This window comes from Hordeum vulgare, unplaced genomic scaffold (assembly GCF_904849725.1).
Source record: "Hordeum vulgare subsp. vulgare unplaced genomic scaffold, MorexV3_pseudomolecules_assembly, whole genome shotgun sequence".
Lineage (NCBI taxonomy): Eukaryota > Viridiplantae > Streptophyta > Magnoliopsida > Poales > Poaceae > Hordeum > Hordeum vulgare.
In genome coordinates this window covers 127,682-145,839 of record NW_025422489.1, presented here as the reverse complement: position 1 = coordinate 145,839, position 18,158 = coordinate 127,682, and the positions used below count along the sequence as shown (strand labels likewise).

The 18,158-nt window shown below is 43.8% G+C and overlaps 1 protein-coding gene across 1 annotated transcript; it reads left to right on the top strand.

The window, feature by feature from the left end:
- The first annotated feature begins 1,049 nt into the window (after window positions 1-1,049).
- Window positions 1,050-4,311, top strand: LOC123416972. Its single transcript, XM_045106830.1, has one exon. It carries the CDS (start codon window positions 1,614-1,616, stop codon window positions 2,394-2,396), a length of 783 nt encoding a protein of 260 aa, XP_044962765.1. The 5' UTR covers window positions 1,050-1,613; the 3' UTR covers window positions 2,397-4,311.
- The last annotated feature ends 13,847 nt before the right edge of the window (window positions 4,312-18,158 follow it).

Sequence of the window (18,158 nt, the reverse complement as noted above, 5' to 3'; positions counted from 1 at the left end):
GGACAGCAGATACGGATAGACTGGATCCAGAAAGGGATTTCAGCCAGTCCTTGCCTATTGCTGGGCTGGTTGTTTTGTCACGGTCCGATTAGTAGAAGGTGAGTGAGTAAGACGAGGCCCCCGAAGCGTAATGTAGAGCTATACTGCTCTTGTTTTTCCTTCCGCCCTGCTTAGGAGAACTTTGTCTAGAACCCACTTTAGCTAGCTTTCGAGGATACCATTACAGATGAGTGAAGCGAGTATACCGTTTCCGGAGCTCCCGAGGTAGCGCGGTAGCGGAAGCCCTTTCTAGTTCAAGCAGTTCCAATTCCTATTCTGCTTCACCGCTTACACCACACTCTATTGGTTCGCCTTGTGGTGCCTTTCGATCAAGGTCTACTTTGGTTGATCCACTTTCTTCTACAGCGCGTTATCCGCATCGAAGTTAGCCAGGTTCCTACCGCTTCTTGATATTATGGATTTTGCAATCCCTGAACGCCAGTGCTTCTACAACCAACGGATACTATTTAACAGAAATAATAAGTAGAAATGGACAAACGAGTGTGGCTACACAGAGTGAGGAAAAAAACATGGTGGTACCAGCATTGCGTATCACTCACTATGCTTTATGTAATATGGCTTAAGCAATGGTAAAATGGGAGTCCTGAGCAAAGCACATCTGATCGATATGAATGAAAGATACATCCGTCTTTTCTTCTCCTTCGAAGGTTAGGTATCCGCTCGTTAGTTCAGCGCCGCATAAATACTGACTTTAAAAGGGGCGACTCCCGCCTGTGCTTAAGTTGTTTCAAGCTTGTAAAGACTCGCGATCGGAAGATTGACCTGGTTTTCTTTCAGCTGAAACTCTACCTAATGGTTCAGATTCCCCGGGTCCATGGGTCCATGGCCGCTTAGCTTAGACAGCCTTGTTAGAGACATGAATGCGGGGTTCGGTTTCCAATTGATTTGTATTCACCGGGACCTCCCCTTATTGGATTTTCTCCACTTTTCTAGTTGCTGTGGAAAGAATGTTGAGCAAATGAGTTTAAGGGGTGGTTTTCTGTTTACTTTGAATCAGCCTACGTCGTCTCTCTTCCAGAACCTCACAATCATCAGTGTCTGAAGTTTCATGATGAATATTGGTTTCACATTTTATTGCTTACGTGAGGAAATATCAATTTGGAACTCGAATTTGTATTTGAGTTATGATGAGGAGTGAGGTAGATTCGCATTGTTGAAGAAAGCGAAGAAAAAGGATGCTGCTATGGCTTGCTTGTGGCTCTTTCTTCTATTGGCTAGTCTCAGGCATGATAGTTTCAATTTCTTTTGGAAAGCAAGTGCGGCTCAGTCATAAGTGTTAGTAATAGCATGAAGTAAGTTGTCGGTAGCCGGCATTAGGTAAAAGGAAAAGCTTCTCAAAAGCATCCTGAAATATCATAGAATGGTGATCGAGATCACCTTCACGGGAATCATCCTTTGCAAATTGGGGGAAGGGAACCAATCAAGTCACCAAGAAGTTCCCGAAACTTGGTTTAGTATTAAGGTTCTTCTCTTCCAGCGTTTACTATTCAAGTTCTTCTCTTCCAGCCCCCTGGCCCCTCTCTGATAAGGAAAGTTTTCAAAACGAAAAGAAAATGACAAATCTGGTTCGATGGCTCTTCTCCACTACTCGCTTTACTACTTTCTATTTTTTCTTATGTATTAAGTTTCCCTTAATATATAATTTTATATTACTTTCGATTTGTATATTTTTATTCCTTTGGCGTTTTATATTAATAGTAATAGCCGTTTTCAATCTTTTTTGTTCGTGCTTCGTCGGCTCCTCCTTTCTGATCACTCTCCCGCCGGAGATTCAAGACCCCCAGGCTCTAGCTCATTTAGCAGGGCTAAACTTCTATCTGAGTCTTTACGAGCAGGATCCGGGATGGGTTACGTTCATTCAGAACGAGCTGTTTCACAATACCCCCCTGGAAGACATACCTGGGCGGCTTAAGCTCTTCCTAATGGAAGAAAAGCTCTCTTCTATGCGACAAGATGTCATTCAGGAATTTGTGGCGCTTTATCAAAGAGTAGGGCCTTATCTACCGATCGAGCCCTACTTGGTCGATGAAGCGCTTCGTTCCTATCTTTTCCATATTCACGCAACTGATTCTTTCACTGTTCTCCAAGCGTCTTATCAAGATCTGCGGGAGAATGAGGGAGGATCAGTTTTCTTTGAAAATGCTGTTTCCCACAACCGGGATTTCCTTGAGGCGGAAAGCTCCGCAAGGAGGTGCCTGGAAGTGGAACAGAGGATCCGGTGGGAAGAAATCCCCAAGAGCAAGGCAAGTCTCGAAAAGGCGGAGCACGAGCATGCTCTCGACTTGTTTAAGTCGGAGGATCTTAGAAGGGAATTAGAAAAAAAAAGAGCGGGGTAGCTCAGTAATTCTGATTCTTTTCTCTTCCAGCGTTTACTATTCTCTTTCTTCTCTTCCAGCCCCCCGGCCCCTCTTTGATAAGGAAAGTTTTCATTTCTAAAAAACAGCAAATGACAAATCTGGTTCGATGGCTCTTCTCTACTAACCACAAGGATATTGGGACTCTCTATTTCATCTTCGGTGCCATTGCAGGAGTGATGGGCACATGCTTCTCCGTACTGATTCGTATGGAATTAGCCCGACCCGGCGATCAAATTCTTGGTGGGAATCATCAACTTTATAATGTTTTAATAACGGCTCACGCTTTTTTAATGATCTTTTTTATGGTTATGCCGGCGATGATAGGTGGATTTGGTAATTGGTTTGTTCCGATTCTGATAGGTGCACCTGACATGGCATTTCCACGATTAAATAATATATCATTCTGGTTGTTGCCACCAAGTCTCTTGCTCCTATTAAGCTCAGCCTTAGTAGAAGTGGGCAGCGGCACTGGGTGGACAGTCTATCCGCCCTTAAGTGGTATTACCAGCCATTCTGGAGGAGCAGTTGATTTAGCAATTTTTAGTCTTCATCTATCAGGTATTTCATCAATTTTAGGTTCTATCAATTTTATAACAACTATCTTCAACATGCGTGGACCTGGAATGACTATGCATAGATTACCACTTTTTGTGTGGTCCGTTCTAGTGACAGCATTCCTACTTTTATTATCACTTCCGGTACTGGCGGGGGCAATTACAATGTTATTAACCGATCGAAACTTTAATACAACCTTTTTTGATCCTGCAGGAGGGGGAGACCCAATATTATACCAGCATCTCTTTTGGTTCTTCGGTCATCCAGAGGTGTATATTCTCATTCTGCCTGGATTTGGTATTATTAGTCATATCGTATCGACCTTTTCAAGAAAACCGGTCTTCGGGTATCTAGGCATGGTTTATGCCATGATAAGTATAGGTGTTCTTGGATTTCTAGTTTGGGCTCATCATATGTTTACTGTGGGCTTAGACGTTGATACGCGTGCCTACTTCACCGCAGCTACCATGATCATAGCTGTGCCCACAGGAATCAAAATCTTTAGTTGGATCGCTACCATGTGGGGAGGTTCGATACAATACAAAACACCCATGTTATTTGCTGTAGGGTTCATCTTTTTGTTCACCATAGGAGGGCTCACTGGAATAGTTCTAGCAAACTCTGGGCTAGACATTGCTCTACATGATACTTATTATGTGGTTGCACATTTCCATTATGTACTTTCTATGGGAGCCGTTTTTGCTTTATTTGCTGGATTTTACTATTGGGTGGGTAAAATCTTTGGTCGGACATATCCTGAAACTTTAGGCCAAATCCATTTTTGGATCACTTTTTTCGGGGTTAATCTGACCTTCTTTCCCATGCATTTCTTAGGGCTTTCGGGTATGCCGCGTCGTATTCCAGATTATCCAGATGCTTACGCCGGATGGAATGCTCTGAGCAGTTTCGGTTCTTATATATCCGTAGTTGGGATTCGTCGTTTCTTCGTAGTTGTCGCAATCACTTCAAGCAGTGGAAAGAACAAAAAATGTGCGGAAAGTCCTTGGGCTGTTGAACAGAATCCAACCACACTAGAATGGTTGGTACAAAGCCCTCCCGCCTTTCATACTTTTGGAGAACTTCCTGCGGTAAAAGAGACAAAAAACCTCTCCTAACTATGAAGGAAGTTTCATAGAGATAGGTGTGGGGACGGGGACAACAATTGCTTTAGCTGTTTTTTCAACTAAAGCGGGGCTTCTTTCTAAGCCTAATCCCTTCACTTTGGAAACATAAGCAGTTTTTGTGTAGTGATCTCTGTTCATGGAGATCACGAGGCCACTGATACCCTATGTGGATAGGTGGGATAGAAGAGTGGGAAAGCGGGCTTCTATCACATAGTTTATCTTTCAGGGTACATAGGACGGCCCTCTCGTCATTACCTTTTGTGCTTACCCGTAGCTAGCTGTGCCTGAAGTCATGGATGATGCTATTCCCACTGAGAGATGTGCTGCAAAATGGAAGCTGTGTTAGTCCTCGGCTAAAATCATCTTCCTTTATTAAAGACCATATATATCCATATGTAGATAGAAGAGGGGATATAGTCGTTCAAAGCTAAGGTGAGTCTGTTCCAGCTAATTCCTCAGATTCCACTTTCCTGTCTGTCCATGTAAAAAGGAGTCCAGCCCACAAGGAGAGGGAATCCACAAAAATATCTGTTTTAGATGCTTTCTACTATGTTTCAAGTGATCAAAGAATAGTATAGTATCTTTAGACAGAACTGAAATAGCAGATGCAGATTCGAATGTTAAGGTTATTAAAGCTTAAAAGAAAAAGCAGTCATAGGTTAGGTGACTAAGAAAAGAATGTGGAAAGGGTCACGGATAGGATTGGTATATTAGTTTCAGCTATAACAGAGATTTCTCAGCATGTTTCTATCTGGTTGGTATCCGCTGGTACCATTCATTGTGAGTGCTTTTAGGGGTTGCTCAACTCTCGGCTATTTTCACCATCTAGATGATTGCATCTTCCCGTTCTCACAATTTCTCAAAGGTTATTGTATTGATACTATGGAATTTTTAGTGAAAAAACAATAGGGTTCAATTCGATTCATTTTGGAAACTCTAGCGGGGCCATCCCCAATTCCTCTCAGCTGTCATAATTGAATAAAAGGGATCGTATAGCTTTCCAATCCAGCAACATACATCTATCACCTAGGCATAACTGCCAACATCAGTATGCAGAAAGAATCTGTTTAGAACGGTTTAGAGTCGGAAGCAAGGCAAGTCACAGGCCAGCTTTCCTGCTTAAAGCAAACTGTCTGGAAAAGGAAACATTTGTGGCACCTAAATTGGTGAAAGCAAACAGATTGGGGAAACATGGCAAGCTAATAGGAAGGAAGCCGATCAATCGAGTACGAACCTACACCGTGGCCGTTGTTCGAAAGTCAACCGTACCGTTGTTGGAAAGAATCGAAGCCGAGGACTCTACTACCCGGAACTCAATACGATTCAACCAAAGCCTTTGCTTTGCAAAAGATACCCGTTCAGCTGTTCCTTTACCGGCAACAACTATGGAATAACAACCTTCGCTTTGCTTTCGATAGTCTCTCGGCATTAGCAAATCTCAAAATAGAGTAGATCCCGGGGCGTACCTAATGGTTTCATTGATTTGAATGGATTGATCCGTTGTACCGTTGTAGGAATCCTCATCCGATGTACGAATCCCGTGGAGGAAGTGGGGAAACAAATCCAATTATTTGATTTTGATAGGAGCAGTGCCGGTATTGAGGGTTTCTCTATCTCTTCACTCATGAAGTTAATACAAGTGAGGATTGATTTCAGTTATTCATATAAGAAATAAGAGGAAGACTGTCTTCTCGGGGAAGACAGGCTTTCCCGCTCTCGGCACATCTGCGCTAGGGATTCTTCTCTACCTTCTTGCGTTGAGATGCCATCAACTCTTTCCTGGGGAATCAGGTCAATACGTTGGCTATGGAAAAGCAAGCTATAGCAGATCGTTGAGTATAGAGAAAAAGGAATGGAGTTTCATTAGCTCTCTGCACACATCCAGTATAATACCTTTGCGAGCCCCTACGGAAAGGGGTGCCGTGTTCTCTTTACAATGGGGGTGATCCAGGTTTCCAAAAGACAAGGTTGGTTGTATCTTTTTCTATTGGCAATCCCCAATCCGTTGCTTGTTCGTTACGAACAAAAGAAGCCGATACCAGAAGAGGTGTTTATCCAGCGGAGGTTCGTATCTCTTCCATGTGAGACCAGCGACCTCAGATCATCCCGGACTTATGTGCTGGAATAGCTTCGTTATGAGTTGAAGCAGCCTCAGCTACTATTCCTACTAAGGAGGAGTCGCCTTTTTCAATTCCCTCCCTTTTGCAATCCCATGTTGATGTAACGACTGTAGAGTATTGGCAAGGCTGTAACATTACATGCAGGTCCTAGCCTACGTTCGTTGGTGGTTGACTACCGGGAAAGGGCAGAATAGCAACAGTGAGGAAGCATACCACCCAAAGCAAGACGTGAAAACCTTCTTCGTATCCAAAAGCCCCTTTTAGTCTGTCTGGCCTTAGGCGAAATGATACATAATCGCATCTTCTCCGCTGGATCGAATGAAAGTAAATGGTGGTTGGATCCCACTAAGGAATTGGCACGCCCGTGGAGCTTACAAACAAGCAAGCCAGTAAAAAGTTAAGGAATTCACAATATCGAAAAAGAGTTGGTTGGCTTCAGGAGTCACTCAATTGGATTCGATCGGGGACTGGAATGAAACTTCTCAGAAACGATAGCAGATTTGGTACCATAGCTGAGGCGAATGCTCGTTGACATGATCCAAAATTGAATGAACGTTGCAAGATAGATTTATTTAGAACAGTAGGCTTAGACTGGTGCTCTCTGGATCACCCCTATGATGAAACAAAGCCCCTATTATGTCCCCCAGATTTGCACATTCTTCATCCCGTTTTGCCATTGTGCATTAAGTAATCCAACGTTTGTGGAGGAAGCTGCAATGCACCACATGTTAGCTTATAGGCCAGATTTGGGTCCTACATTCTTCACTACCTTAACTACTATATTTATTGAGGTGAAGGTCTTACTTAGTAGGCAAATTCGAGCTGTTGTTTTAATTCAGAGACCAGACGACTTCGATACTGCTGCTTCTATGGCCTTGACGCAGACATAAGCGCATTTATATTATGAGTTATTAGGCGAGGCTGCCCCTAGAACCATCTTATTATTTTTAGCGTAGCAGTTGCTTAAAATTGGAGAAAAACAGCCAATTCTGCCTATGTTTCAGACAATCCCATGCTTGCCCCGGATCCAGAACTGTGATTAGCAAGCGCTACTGTCAGGTTCTTGACAGTTTCCTCTCGACTTTCAAAACACCTATACTCATACTCTCAATCAGTGCAGAGTGCTCTCAGGGTATCCAATCGATGGGATACTGGTGCTGGGGAGGAGCACTAAACTTACAGGAATGCTTCTCTGGAATGAATTCATTGGTTCGAATTCTTTTCTATCTAAAAATAAAGTGGAATATGGAAGTTTTCTGGGTGAAATGGGCAACTGGATCAACAAACATGAGTGGAGCCATAGCCTTGTATGAGTAACGGTGCGACTGCCTATCTTATCCATCTCGAGCCCTAAGCAATGCGATTTTCCTTTACTTTGCCACTAGCTATATCATTGTCTAAATGTTGAAGAACTATTGTGATTTCATTTCGATCGGAGGTTACACATGGAGGCTCTGGGTCAAGAGGGGAAAGCATGGCTGAACATAGCAGCACTTCCCACTCACTACCACCTATGTCGCAAGCGCCTTCCTCCGTCTATCTGTTGTCGCTTCCGGGCACACCATCAATTGATTCATCTTTGAATAATAATGGGTTTCAGTGGCGGACAATAGCAAGCTACTGACCCTCTGGAATATGGGTGCATTCAGCATCGGATTGACAAGTTCTGCTGATAGCGGATCCTGAGACGCAACAAGGGCGGGGACAGTGCCTATAGTGGGGAGGGGACCCAAGCATCACAATATCACGATGTTTTCTTTTCATTGATCAAACCGCTTCGCTTGCACGGATCTAGAAAGAATAACAAGAGCTGAACTACCGGTATGAGGAGTGGCTTCGACATGTCTAAGCAAGGGGATGAGTCGGCATCTTGTATAAGATCTATCAAGAGTGGCAAAAAGAGATGCATTATTCGTGGCAAGTAGGCGGTTCCTTTTCCCTATTACCTCATTGACTTCCCGTTTGGAGCTTGCAAGCCATTATTCTAGGGAGCACGAGCACATATGAAGGGGAGGAGACGACTGGTGAGGGTGGATTTCAGTCGAAAGAGCTTCTGCAGTCACCATTGCGTATCCGTATCGTGTTCCTCTATTCACAGGTTCTCATGCCCTTACTAAAAAGCTCTATAACCTGGTCCCTCATAATGAATGTCATTCCTTTTCGCCTATATAAAAATCCTGCAGAATCACATTCGCTCTTGGGAAATAGGCATTGTCGAGCTTGATTTTCAGACAAGTTCATCTCCGTAGTGGCCCAATCCAACAAAATAACATCTCGCAGGTGATCCACCGAGCGAATCCTGAGGCTGTGATGCTCATAGTACCCGAACCCTTGGATCTCGCTTTGCAATGGAACCTCTTCTGTGGACTCAGCTTAAGTAAAAGATGGAGGTTTCGGCGATGTCTGGTTGGACGGACCCCCTATTCAGAATACGCGTGCGTCCCCACGTACGCGCGTGATAAACCATAAACACAAAAGAGTGATATGACCCTCTAAGAAGAGGAGGAATCCACTTGTTAAAAGAAGAAAGAAGCAGCTAAACCACTGGAATAGAGAGATTCGCCTCATGGAATATAAGGAAAAGATGCACAAGAAATCTGAGGAATGCACTCAAAAAGAAACTAAACAGATCCAAAATATAAGGAATGATCGGCTTCGCCTTCTATTCAGATGCACAATCCATTGAAATTATTCCACTTTACCGATGCATTCATCTGGTTTCGGATGCATTCATCATGTTTTCAGTATCCATTCCCTATGGTGCCCAAAGGGATTGCCTTATGAATCGAAAATTCCGATCAATCAAAAAACGAATGCAGCAGGACACACTTTTGAAGATAAAACGAGTGTGCAGCTGTGATGCACACCGGGGGAATTCCAAAAAGACTGGCTTCCCCTTCTAGAAAGAGAATACGCGTGTGTCCTCACGTATGCGCGTAAAAAATGAAGAAAAGAAAGGTATGGATTGCTGCGAGAAAACAGCTTGCACGAAAGAGCTCGAAATTGAGTAAGTTAAGTTGACCCAATTAACCGATTTTAGAGTCTTGAAAAAGCAATCGAATTAAGTTGTATATAGTCTAACTCAAATACTTGATTCATGATTAGAAATCTCGATCTTAAATTAGCTTATATAATGTTCTTTACTTTTGATGCAATGACAGATTCTCTTTCGATAACATAGCAGAGCCATTGGGCGAGACCACGTGAACATGACTACTTAGTAACGTCGTTGAAACCGGCCAACCTGCCGTCGTAAGAGAGAGATTTTAGCATTGTTGCAACCAGTTATCAATCCAATCCTTCGCAAACCAACTGAGCTATAAAGCTTTTTTTGTTGAAGTGGCAGACACAAGATAAATAATGTGAAACCGGATCTCTCTTACTACAGTGGGAGGTGTAGGCCTTATTTGCAGCATCAGGTGCAACATTATTCCCCCCTGGAGAGCCAGCGGGTCCCCACGCTGGTGCATTCGGGAAGCTGTATGCATTCGGTGCCCTCAAGCGGGGATTAAGATTACCCAAATCAGCATAACGAAATGGGAGCTCAAAGACAAACTCCAGAATAGCTGAGTTGACATCAATACAGACCATGCAATGCTTAAATTGCCTTTGCTCATTGCTGCTAACCTGACTCCAACAATTAGACAATTGTTGCAACTCGTGTCATCCGTGAGGGTAACTTGAGTAGTAATTTTACTGAACTACAGCAACAGCCATGAACTCACAAAAGAAGTACTCCATCACGGTAGGAGTCCATGAATCCCATTCAGCACCAGAGCTCAACATACACAAGACTAAACTGCCAATACTCTAACAACCAGCTACAGGTGGCTCACGAATGAATAGTTCCAGGCGAGTAGCTTCAGGTGGTGGTCGTATCTCATCTCCATCCACGAACCAAGGTACTAGCCAGTGCCAGACTGTACATGTAAAGGAAGAGACGCTGAAGACTGCCTTTTATTCATGAAAGATAGATAAACAAGATTCATTCCATCGTAAGACAGAACAAAATACTACTAGCCAAAGCCTACTTCGGCACATGAAGGAAGTGAGCAACAGCCCTTGGGCATGAGGCGGGTAAGATATGCCTAATCTATTGGGCCGATAAATACTTCTTTCCCATGGGTACGATATTAGAAATCTTTGTTGCGAACAGAAAAGAGAGAGACAGAATAGATTTGGTAGGCGGAGGAATGGAAGGGCCAGGCTCACATCTTATGAACGGAGGAAGCGAAATGCTGCAGTCAAGCGAAATCCTTAACACTTATTCACAGCTCAAAGCCATAACCATAGGGGCCTAGTCTACGAGAGATTGATCCGACAAGCAACTCCGGGATGTGAGGCGTTTAAGCAATAGTTGAAATAGAAAGTACCGGTAAATGACTTGCCGGGGATCCGCTGAAATACGAGAAGATCCCGACGTTTTGCGGTGCATGCGCTTGGTCATTGGCATGAGGAGTGCGGCACAGGAGAGCATGATGTTGCCAAACTAGGATGGGGCCCGTTCCTGATAGCAGCTTCCCTGGAACTAGCTGCCATTGTATCGGTTGGTGCCATTTCTTCTCTTGGAGGCAGGGCAATAGATTAAGATTAGGCGGTAAGCGAAGGAACTGTAGGGCTTAGGGCTGCGGGTGAGCGCAACTTCAATAGGTCGAGGGGAGGAAGAGAAGAAAAAGCAGCTATTTCACCTGGTGTCATAATAACCACAGTTTTAGGGTTTTAAGGCATAAGCGCAGCAGAGATCTTCTTTCATTTAAGAAGAAGCCACCGTAAAGAAGAGGAAACAAGGCGTTTAAGGGACACTGACTCCCATTATTTTCTCCAGGCCTGCTTTGGCTAAATCGACGGAGGCTTAGCTTATTATGTTTCGGGCGTTTAGCTAGCTTAGAGAATAAATAAATCTATCTCTAAAGGGGGAGCGGTACGACTATTTTAGGTTAGAGGAAGGTTGAAGAGAGAATAGCTAAAATAGCCAGTCGGGTAGGCAAGTGCGGGTGGCTGTGGTCAAAGTGAATATGTCTTGTTGATCAACTGTTTGGTATACCCAGTTCTGTAGAATTGTTTTGTGCCTGGAACTCCGAACGACCCTTATACTGTTTTGCTTTCTGCTGCTTCTTGTTCTGCTTTGCCGAGAGAATTTCACCTCTGTGGAATGCCCTATAGCTATATTTAGCTATATTACTCCTCTAGCTATATTTAGCTAGTTCACCGCTGTATACGACCAAGGTTTACACCTGAGAGTCGTAGTAAATCCTTGCATTCGTGAAACTGACCAGATGAGAACGAAACTGGTGGGAACAATCAACTATACGGCAGCTGCGAAGTTCTAGTTGGCTTCTGAAAATCAACTATGCTGAAATAGATTCTCTTTTGAGAGCCCTACATATACCGATCAAACATTCCATTTCAGACTTGTCTGCTTTACTATCTAATAAGTTTGATAGAAATCAAGGCGGGTATAGCTTCCTTTGATCCATACCGTAATATTCAAGCTGACTTTGTCAACTTATTCCCCTTTTTTCAGGTTGAATTGACAACGCTGTACTTTCTTCAACCATAGGAATCAGAATTTCGTAGGTAGAGGGGGCCAAGGTGCCAGAAACATGGATTTCATGGAAACAAGGTAATCCGTAGTTGGTAGCAGATGTTCCGCGGGATCAGATATCCTCCGTCTTGTCTCTGCATTCGAGGAATGCTTGTAGCTGTGCTAGGCGTGAGAAGAACTCTACAATACGATTTCTACGATTGGTACCAGATTGGAATTCATTCTCGGAACTCTCCTCTAGAGAATGGCCTGGCTAAAGAGAGTGATAGATCCATCGTGTCGTGTGGAAACTAAAGCTAGGCGCCGCTATTCGTCCTCAGCCGTATTCTCATTCTGGGAAAAGGTATGGCTCGTTCTGGGAAACGATCAGTAGTAGTGGTGGATGGCAGGTATGGAAGGATCCCGGCAAGTTCCTATCTGAGATTACCACCGGCCCTGCCCTGAGCTGACTTCTTTGCTAGTAGTGAAGTGCGTTTTCACTTAGCTGGAAAAGTCCATAATCCGATTTGACCTCGGGAGCCTGTCCACGGATCTGATCAAAGTATGATTCCCTAGTGCCAAAAGTCCTAAAGCCTATGGCGCCAAGCATGGGGAGTCCGCGGAGAAGAAAAACTCTATTTCGCTATGGGCCAAAACTAGTGTTTTTTCGGATTTCTAGTCTAGTTTAAGTGCAGGGCTAGAGAGTTCTCTTCCAGTATTCTTAGCTGACTGTCCGCTTGCTTGACTCGAACAAATAGCTTTTGTTTCCACAAGGCAGATCCCATTCCTCGAATGCAAAGGACAAGAAAGACGGATTCTGGCTGGAAGGAAGGGTTCTCGTATTGGTTCTTCTGGTGCGCTACTTCCTTGTGCTGTGCCAGATTGGAATTGGTATCGGAATCCTGGTTGGTAGAAGGAAGCTCGGGTATTGCTTATTGTTGAAAGCACTCGTTTGTTCCGGCTCGTGAGTTGAAAGCACTCGTTTGTTCCGGCTCGTGATGTGTCTGACGCATGCATAGAATCAAGATCTATTGAGACCAGGATGTTTGTTTCTTCCTCGAAACAAGAGATACGCTCTGGCTTATTTGCATTCGACCGGAGAACCTCACTTATCAACTGCCCTGGATTGGATCTACTTACGATTTGAGAAACTGGCTCCAGAACCCCTGTTTTTGATGCAGAATCGGTGGTTCCTTCTCTTTTTCGTGATTTCATCCATAAATCAATGGAAAGAGCACTTTATTCAGTGAATTGACACGTTCCTGATGCTTTTACAGTAGCAGCAGTCTCGGTAGCAGAAGTAGATCCGAGTGTAGATACCGGGATCATATCACCACTATTGACTATTTCAATTCATTCACATCTGCTCGTATCAATCAAAGTTTCCTATCAAGCAATCCCAGCAGCAATCAAGTTGGCACCCACTATATAAGATGCACTATTTCCTGATCTTGTCCCAAACCCAACTCGGCACTTTTAGACCTGGCCTGGATCCCTCCCTTCTCCTACAATATATGCAACCTTAAAGAAAAGAGACCACTCTCAGAACGACCCTTCGGAAAGCCCCACAACAAGCTATCCCAGAAGAAATTGTATAACTTGGCCAAAGTATTCACTTCCAGTTCCCTTTGCAATAAGATCACAGTAGATACTGTTTAGAAGGTTCACTCTCTCGTCTACAAAAAATAGATGTGTGCTTACTTCTTGGAGATTGACTCCTGCCGGTAAGTGCACACCCTCAGTAGTATCTCTATAGACTTTATAGAGTATTTCCAATTGAGAAATGATTTGTTCTTTAAGAACATCTTTGGATATATCAGTTACTTGTGTTTCAACATTAATAGCATTTATGTGATGGATCATCGCCCTAACGGCGACAAGAATAGCTATCGACAATGACAAACCCAATGAGACAATATACTCAAATATAATCGTTTCCATAAAAATCTGCCATCATTTTTTTAGTCATACTTGTCCCTTAGCGGACTCACTCTTGTCTTGCTTCATCTAAGGAGTGATAAGTGCCAGGAGTCTGCCTCTAGCATCAATACATGTCCTAGTTACGAACAAAGAAGCGGTGCTGTCTCCTTAGCGTTAGCGGCCTTATGCCTATTTCAGTATACGCCCGTGTCAATATGTCTAGACTTACCTATACCCATGCTTCCTTCTTCTTTGACTAGCTTGCTTCCCCTATCAAATAGAACGGGAATGACTGCGTGCTTGGCCATCGTTAGTAAGCCCGCGTAGGATAGGACCATCATCGAGCAAATGTTCCTTCAAAGGCGCGGAGCGTGCTATGGCAGATTTTCATCCCGCAAGAGGATGCGCCTAACTAAAACGCCGAAAGGCAGTGCAGCTCAATCCGTTGCTTTGCTTGTTGGGTCCACTTTTGGAAAGTTTCTTTGTTCGTAACATTAGTAGTTACTCACTGCATTAGTAGTTACTCACTGGGTGGGTGCACCAACGGCTTTCTAGGAATTTGAGTTGCTCAATACGGACGGAAAGATTCTTTCGTGAAATAAAAGAACGGCAGCGGCAGGTTGATGAGGGAAAGGAAACCAGATCTTTTTTCTATGGTATGGCCTGGGTGGCCTAAGCGAAATCCCGAGATATGAAGGAGCCGATCAATCTACCCGCCCGAGGTAAGCTTGCTCCTCACTTGAGTTGAAGCTGCCTCCGCTCCCTGCCGTCATACGGATTGATTTACTTTATCTTGACATACGCTACGCATATATTTGCTAGAGATATCAATCGAAATAGGAGCTTTCTGAAAATAGAAATCGATATATCCATGGTATTGAATGGACAAGAATTGAATGGGATTGTGGCACCCAGTGATACACTACGCCATGTTACGAACAAAGAAATGATCAAGAATTTCATTATGGCATGGCGCTATAGGCCATCGATTCGGTTATAGGAGTAGACGCGGGCAATGGCAAAGAGGAACATTTGGATGGACGACCTCCAAGACACGAGTCACTACTTTAGAACTACGTTATTCCCTGGCGTCAGGTACACATCCGGGGTTGAAGAAGGGACGCATATCAAATAAATGCGATCTAGATCCCTTTAACAGATTAGCAGCATCTTCGCATTCCGAGCCGAGACTATTATGATTACCTACCGAATTGGAGGAATCAAAGATCCTTACTTGAGGAACTTAACTGGCACTCTACTGATTGGACTTTACCGACTTCAGAAACCAGACAAGATTCTATACCGAGCTGACCTATCAACCAGACGGACTTGAACAACTGACCTGTCTGCTATTGTTATTGCCGGGCCTCCAGACCATACCAATTCACCGAGTTAGAAACCGGACCAGAGCTATTAACCGACTTGACGTGCTTTCCTGACTGACAGACCGGACAGACCAATCCAACGAACTGACTTTGCTAGCTTATCGAGCCGAGGAGACAAGACGGATCCATATAAGGATACCAGCAACCCGAAGAGAAGAACCCCAGTTTATTAGAGAGATCCGTTCTATTTCACTAGTTGGGTTTCTGTCTCGGCCTGGCATCTTTGGACAAGAATCATAAGTATAAGTAGCAGCTTCCTATTCCTTAGTACTTTCCTGTAGTGTAGTTTCTCAAACCAGTGCTTTTCCTGGAATGGATAGAATTCCTCAACTCTAGGAAAACCTGGTATGACAAATTCCGTATAATATGCAAAATTCCGTTTCCGTATAAAATAAATAAGTAGACTAGCTCTGGACCGGAAATCGAAACCCTGGAAACAAAAGACAGGACAGGTATGAATCACTAAACCTGAGAGCTTCCTTCTCTTCTCCCAAAGCCAACTCTGGATTTTCCTCCTTCCGGCAAAGTCAGAGTGATGCTATCTCTCCTCTCCCCGGCCCTCCGGGATGAAGAATGTCCAACATCCTCTTCTTGGATACCAGATTCCATCCTTATCCACCTGGCTAGAAGCTGGCTAGAAGATCGAATTTCTTGGAATGAGTATCTTTTAGGTGTTTACGTAACTCATCCAGTCCAGAAATAGCTTGACCTGTCCAATTTCGAACGAATCAAGATATCCTATCGTTCCGGTAGCTATAGTAGCTATCTGTTCTTCCACTGGGAGAAGGTTTGATTGGGATTGTTTAAGCAATTCCCGTCATAAAAACAATGGATTCTGGCTAGTTTTATCGAGAGCAGAGGCGAATAATAGGCTTGTCACTCTGCGAATTGAGCTAGTTCCTATTTTGATTTGCCAGCTACTTGTTTCATTGCGGCACATTTGAGCCGCTGATCCTACTCTGGAAAGTGAAATACCCACATGAATAGCAGGTCGAATTCCGGCATGGAATAGATCCGCAGATAAGAAGATTTGTCCATCTTGGAGATGACATTAGTTGGAATATAGGCGGAAACCACTCCAGTTGGGCATACTCTCTTCGCCTAAAAGAGAATTGCATTGAGTGGCTCTTTCTAAAAGGCGTGAATGCCAATCAAATCAACCCTATCCTGATGGAGAATAGAGATCCACCCACCCACCTTCTATATTCTCCCATCCCCGAGGGAAGACCACGCACGGCCGAGAAAGAAGTGTCTCGTATTCAGCAGCTCGCCTAAGTCCTAACGTTAGTGGAAAGAGTAAGATAAGAAAGCTTAAGCGTGGTAGCCCACAGACCAAATATGAGAAGTGATGTTTTGAAAGCTTCTTATTGAGTCTAATACTATCCTTTTGAAATTCTTGGTCCTCAGATCTGATACCATAACCAGCATCTACATGCTCATGCTGCAAACTATCACATAGGTCCTATTTCAGGTTCATTTACTTTCTCAAATAAGTAACTTTGTCTAATGTTCCCCGAACGAGTAGTTAAAACAACCACCCCCTGATCCGAAAGGAATGGGTGTTCCTGAGGCTTATTCAAAGGGCTTTCTAGTGAGTTAATGGGGAATGAGGGTATCACCCATAACCAGTTTGAAGATGCAAAAATTCTGTTCTTGTCAAGGAGGGGGATTAGCTACACAACCAAGGAAGGCCTTTTTAGATTATTAATATTCTGACTGCTTTTCACTCTTGTCTAGATCTTGCTTTTGCTTAGAGGGCAGGCCGCAGGACAAAGCAAGAGCTTGAATGCGAGGGGCGCAGCGAATGTTTGCTTCGAAGGAGCCTGTGAGCCAGCGATAATTAGACCCGTTAGTTAGTAGGGACAACTTGAAGTAGGGACAACTTGAATACTCCGCCTGTGTCTAATCATCCACTCGACCAGCCAATGAAACGAATTGAGATGAAAGTGATCGAAAGTTATCTCCCGTAGAAGGAGCTATGTTTGCGAAGGATCGAAGAGAGCGTTGAGGGCGCTAGCAACAGCGTGTTTGTTTCAACACAAGAAGTGCCGATCCAAGCTTTAAGAACTCAATCGTCCGTCCGACCGAATCACTCGTTTATGGCTCTGATTCCAAGTCAGGGTTTAAAACAGCGGTGACCCAGCTAGTTGAAAAGTTTTTACTTGGAACACCAGACATGAGAGCCAGCTACAGAGACAGCTAATGATATCAAAGTTGACGAAACAAGAGAGTTTCATTCAATTCTTTTCAGAGTGTACGCCTATGATCAATAGTTCCTTATGTAAAGGATCTTTCCCTTCTCATATTCTATTCGAGAGTTATCAGTATTTAGCAAAGCTGTTCCTATCTAACGGAGGGCTATTGGATCAAATGAAAAAACATTGTTGAGAAATAGTAGCCACCCGAAGTAGAGGGAATCCAACCTTGCCCAGTCGATGCTCAAGTGGCCCAAAGAAGCAATCTGAAAAGGGAAGAGCTTGTTCTGAAGGAACCGCACTCAAAGGTAATGTTTACTTTATCAAATCATTCTTACTCCTTGGTTACCCCTGATGAAACGAGCCTATTCATTTGACCATTCACTAGTTTGTAAACTGCGCCTACTTCATGCACAGAACTCCGCTCTACTGGAGGCTTGGCATGCTCGAAAAGAAAAAAAGCGGAGTCAATCTTTTCAAATTCCTTGCGAACAATACCGAAGACTTGCGGCGTGTAGTTGCTTGCGTGAGATTTCTCAAGATTGTAGAAAGGGGTTTTTAAAACAGGTTCCTTCCGTCTGAGAGGCTTTGCAATCCAACTCAGTCTCCTTTGTGTGCGCGCACACGCAAGCCAAGTTTCACTTTGAATACCCCTGCCTTCCTCTCCTTTCAGTAAGTTTGGTATTCTGTCTTGTGAGGTAGGAAAAGCCATCATGTGTAGGAGATCAACAAAGAGTGAATTGGTACATATGGACATAGTGAAAATAAGGAACTAGGGGAGTTACAGCATAGTGAATGTAAAGCTTACCTACCCGCCTATCCTGCATTGCTGACCTACCTGTACGAATGTGCTTAAACAGAGAATGAGGTGCCCTACCAAATATCCTGCTTGGGGCTCCCTACGAATAGAATTTAGGG